We start from the raw sequence: 5,459 nt of genomic DNA, 5'->3' as shown, positions 1-5,459 counted from the left end.
AGAGCATTTATCGGAAAAATAAATTATGACATTTAAAAATTAAAAATAGAAAAATTTAACGAAATTTTAAAAATTTTTGGGAAGACTGAAAATTATGAATGAAAACTACAATGTTGAATGGCGTATGTACATTCAAACGAAAGTAAATTTTGTTTTCTCTCTCATTCGAGGTGCGCATTTTGTCCACGAGTTGAAATTTCCACAGAAAACTGCAAAAAAAAGAGGCAATATTTTCAAAATGTTTCTATCGGCAGAAAAAATGTTTGACAAGTGTCTCTCCAGCAGAATTTAAAAATGGAAAAACACAAAAATGTGTTCAAAATGTCAACATTTACACAAAAAGTTGAAAACATGAATGAAAATTGTAAAATTAATGATATAAAAAATCTTTGGGAGGAAAACAATAATTTCTTTTATTCATATAAGTGAGAATTTCATGTATTTTCGTATAAATTCCCATTAAAATCAACAAACAAAATTTTTGGAAAAAGGAATTATTTTACTATGAATTACGAATCGTGCCGTATGAACGGGTTAATTCGTGTACCTAATTCTGAGAGCGAACAACGTTGTTAGGTTTCCAATGGAAACATGCTATTAGATGAACGTTTTCCAGAGCAACAATGTAAACATGGCAATAATTTCACTTCGATATATCTGTTAATCGATTAGTACAAAGTCGATCTACCGACCCCTAACAAAAGTGACGTTTTTTATTTGGTTCTTGTTGGGAAAACGCAGCTAATTTTTTCTTACAAAATTCTCCCCTAAAAACAGAAATTAATAAAGCAAATCACGCGAAATTCTTTATTTTCTAACCAAATTCAATAAATTTCAAGCAATACTCCCCAATTGAAAGAAAAATTTTCCGAAATTTCCAATCGAAAAGTAAACAAAAAAATTGTCATCAGCAGACACAGCAACCTACTTCTCACACAAACGCTGCAAGCAGCGCTGCAGTCACACACAAACCGAGCAACAAAAAAATTGTGCGACGTAACAACTGAACTGAACGGCAGCAAGCGAGCGAGCAAAAACAAAAAAAAAAAAAGAAGTGCAAGCTAAGTAAATTCTCGTCAGTCAGTCCAGAAGACAACCAGAACGTTCAGAACGTAAACATGGCAGGTTCAGCACTGAGAAGACTTATGGCAGAATATAAACGTAAGAGTAAAGCCCCCTTATGGTGGTCGCTGACCCACGATTGACTACTAAGGGGCTGCATTGAAAATACAATGATATTGCAAGTTTGGATTGATATATTGATTATGATATTGTTCTTAACTTGCTTTTACAGAATTGACTTTGGACCCACCGGATGGTATTGTGGCTGGCCCAGTTAGTGAAGATAATTTCTTTGAATGGGAGGCGTTAATAGCGTAAGTAGTATTTTGCAAATAAAATATGTTAATATAGAGACTCGCCATATGGAGTGTAAAAAACAGCTCAGCAGCCAGGCAAACTTAAAATTTAGCCACGTACAAAACATAATTCGCTTCAGATTATTCGCAGACCATTTCGAAAATTGTAGCATTAATGGTCCATTGGCGTTTGGAGTAATGGGCCTCCAAAATTTCCTAAAACATGTTCACAAAAAAAACTTTGAGAATATTTTTCCAATGTTAAATTTTAATTTCTTTAAGAGGAAATTTTTATTTTATATCTCCGGAATAATATTCTTCTGCAAAAAAGAAATGTTATCGTTATAATAAAGACGCAAAAAGGTACTTATGATAACTAATCATAACTGAGAATTGACTTAAGCCTGCCATCCTATTAGCAATGTTGTCAGTTTTTCTCTAGAGGATAAAACCAGTTCGTGATTCTGTTCATCATATTCCTTTTTCTCTCCTTATTGTTTTCTGCATATAACGTAGATTTTCCTTCGCTTCCCCTACGTGGCTCTTCAAAGGAAAATTGCAGCCACAAGTTTTTCTACAGATTATCTTATTGTTTTGTAAAATGTAAAACACACACATGTTGATTTATGAAGTTAACCACACGGTCCAAGTCCAACTTAATTTGTTGAAACAATTGAAATAGATTTTACATTATACAATGATTGTACAATAAATTATTCATATATTTTAGTTCTCTATTCACTTCCATACTTTGTTGTCATTTTATAAAAATTCCAACAGACTTTTATTTACATACATGAAAGTAACTACAATTTGATTTCTTAAACATGAAGAAAGTGTTGAATAATCAAATAGAAACACACATTATTTTTCATTTCAGTGGCCCCGAAGGAACATGCTTTGAAGGTGGCGTGTTTCCTGCCCGCTTGGTGTTCCCACCAGACTATCCCCTGAGTCCGCCAAAAATGAAATTCACCTGTGAAATGTTTCATCCGAACAGTAAGATTGGGTTGCAAACTTTTTATAATTTCAATTGAATTAGTTTTTACTTTTCATTTCAGTATTTGCTGATGGTCGCGTTTGTATATCAATATTACATGCCCCAGGTGATGATCCCATGGGTTATGAATCATCTGCTGAACGTTGGAGTCCCGTACAAAGTGTTGAGAAAATTTTACTGAGTGTTGTTTCGATGTTAGCGGGTAAGCATACTAATAATCTAAGTATCAGATATTCCTTAAAACATACGAGATAATAGTCCAAAATTACCTTAAGGTAGTTTGAAAAGGAAATCTAGGATTATAGCTCAGATAGTAGTCGAAGAGCCCTATGTTCCAAAAGAGAGATTTCTAGAACAAAGCCTTAAAAATCTGCGACAATCATCGAAATAGTTTTCTCACATAGTACTTTTCTCTTTTTTACGATTGAAACAATGTCCAATTCACGCTCTAAAAATTTCTCTATTGAAGTTATTAGACTTCCCGGTTATGACTTTACAATTAGTAAATTAATAAATCTAAATTTGGAGCTCATTTGGTTGCATTCTGTAAATCCACAATTATAGTTCAGGTAGCCTCTCTGATATAAGATAATCTTTGATATTGTTCAAAACCTTAAATTTAAAATCCACGATTATTTGTCTGATAATCTTTAAATTAAATCTAAAAGAAATATTTACAAAGATCAGGATTATTATACTGAAAACAGTCTGTACCGAGCCATGTTTAGGTATATCCCACCCATGTGACGGGAACTCTTGATTATGGTTATTTTGAATGTAAGCTACAATGTCCGAGTAAATCTGTTTTTAAAGTTCTCAATGTGTAAAATTTCTTTCTGACAAAAATTTATAATATCAGTCCACTAATTGAATTGAATTGGTGTAATATGGATTCTTTTTGTTCCTGATTTGGCCTAAGAAAATAATTTAATATACGTTCTCATTTGACATAAACCGCACAAAGCGGTTACAGCCGTTTTTTTGATTTTTGATGTCCTCGACGCATCTATTAGCTTAGGGGATATATTCAGCTATCTGAAATGGGTCGTAGTCGGTCGAAACTATCTGCCATCGCTGTTTTTTCTTATTCTTTTTTTTTTTTTTTCTAATTATGAACATTTTATATATTTGATTTTTTGCCTCTACCTGAAAAGTTCTCATTGATTCTTCACAAATTAATAACATTTTCCTTGTGTCATTTTAGAACCGAATGACGAGTCTGGAGCCAATGTTGATGCTGCCATAATGTGGCGTGAAAAACGCGAAGAATTCAATCAAATAGCTAAACGTTTGGTACGCAAAACACTGGGTTTGCCATCATAAATGTGTAAATGTATATGTGTTTTTAGCAATACAATGTAATAATTTTTAGGAAGAAAAAAAATTAAAAAAGCATACACAATAATCTAGAAGAAAATCATTGGTTTAGATATTTTAAAAACAAACAAAAAACGAAAAACAAACTACAACAAGTTATGTATTTACGATTAGTTTTTGGTCCCATTATGGGCCTTGGAATGATAAAATCACCTTCTGTAATAAAATAAAATGAAATTTTTATGTTTTAAACTTCAAATGCCTCTCTGTAATACTATCATTAATCAATCGATATTAAAATTTATGTTAAATGTTTAAAGACAATTATTTCAAAACAAAACTATTCTTTCTTATTACAAAAAATATATAATTTAAAAAAAAACATAAATTTTATTTTTGTTATTAATTTTTTTTATTATAATTATGTGCATATATCACGCAGTAGTCTGCATATACAGGGTGAGATGAAAAAACTGCAACCAACTTCAGACTGCTGTCATTTCTAAGCCACTCGTCCGACACCTGGTAAAATTATTCCAGTAACAGCTCATTATATTGTTTACAAGCGCACAAAAGCATTTTGGTGAGAATTTTCAAGAAAAAAAGTTTTTTGTTAGTCGTTAGAGCACTCCAGCATTTAAATGTGAAAAAATCTTTTGTGTATTGTACAATCGCTCGTTACCGTGATACTGGTAGCGTAGCCCGACGTCAAGGACGTGGACGGAGAAAACAGCAACATCAGCAGAAATGGTTCGAAAAGTAGAGAAGCGACTTGATCGAAACACGCGTCGCAGTGGCCGAAAAATTGCTCGTGAGCTGAACATATCGCAATATTCCATTCGGCAAATATTGAAAATGAGCTCGGAGTAAAGACATTGAAATTGCAAAAAGTGCAAAAACTTACACCGCAACAGAAGAAAATAGACTCAAAAGAGCTTAAGAGTTGCTTCGCTTGGCCGAAAGTGGTGAACTGCCTAATTTGGTTCACTGCGATGAGAAAACATTCGTTGTCCAGCAGTTTATAAACAAACAAAATTATCGTGTTTACTTGCCAAAGAGGTCAGCTGAAAATGTGTACCTTCAGTTGGCCACCAGAACTCAAGCGCCGGCCATGTTGATGGTGTGGCCTATTCTAAAATTTGATGCTATTTCCCACATTTTTAGCTTTCATTCAATAAAAATTAAAAAATATGTAAAAATTATGGCGTTTGACTTTGTTACATTTTTTAACTCATCCTGTAGTATAGGTTTGAATTTCAAGTTAGATTTAGAAAGTTGTGGAATAAAATGTCGCACAGGAGAAGGGCTAGTGTATTTTTAGAGTTGAGATTTTCGCCTACAATAAATCCATTAATTACTCTTGACTTTTGTACAACACTTCTGATGAATCTATATTTTTTTCGAAGAAAGTAGCCCTCGCTGTGTTCGAAGAAGTTCTAATGTACCATACGATATGTGCAACTTCTACATGTGGGAAATTTGACATTAAATGTCTTAAAACCATTTCTTCTTCACCCGGAGTCCAACTTCTATACATTACAGTGTCGAGCAGCATTTTATAAACCGAAAGAGACTTTTAGGATGTTTTAACTTTCCATCCCCGGATTTAAACCATAGTGGTCAGCTTTCAATATAATCTTTGACGGATGGCAACACTGTTTCTCTCTCACACAGTACCAAACTCTCTCTCTCTTGCTATCACCCACACAAACAACCAAGCCGCTTTTATAATGCACACAGATACAAATTTGTATTTTCTTGTTCACAAACAAACCATTCGCCCC

At 33.2% G+C, this 5,459-nt stretch overlaps 1 protein-coding gene across 1 annotated transcript; it reads left to right on the top strand.

Annotated features, from left to right (window-relative positions):
* The first annotated feature begins 687 nt into the window (after positions 1-687).
* On the top strand, positions 688-3,934 carry LOC101898411 (ubiquitin-conjugating enzyme E2 G2). Its single transcript, XM_005176799.4, has 5 exons — positions 688-1,161; positions 1,295-1,376; positions 2,239-2,357; positions 2,420-2,560; positions 3,563-3,934. Exons 1-5 carry the CDS (start codon positions 1,119-1,121, stop codon positions 3,679-3,681), a joined length of 504 nt encoding a protein of 167 aa, XP_005176856.1. The 5' UTR covers positions 688-1,118; the 3' UTR covers positions 3,682-3,934.
* Positions 3,935-5,459: the final 1,525 nt, after the last annotated feature.

The sequence above is a fragment of the Musca domestica genome, unplaced genomic scaffold (genome assembly GCF_030504385.1).
Source record: "Musca domestica strain aabys unplaced genomic scaffold, Musca_domestica.polishedcontigs.V.1.1 44, whole genome shotgun sequence".
Taxonomy (NCBI): domain Eukaryota; kingdom Metazoa; phylum Arthropoda; class Insecta; order Diptera; family Muscidae; genus Musca; species Musca domestica.
Note: the sequence above shows the minus strand (reverse complement) of the source record. Positions and strands in the feature narration are given on the sequence as shown.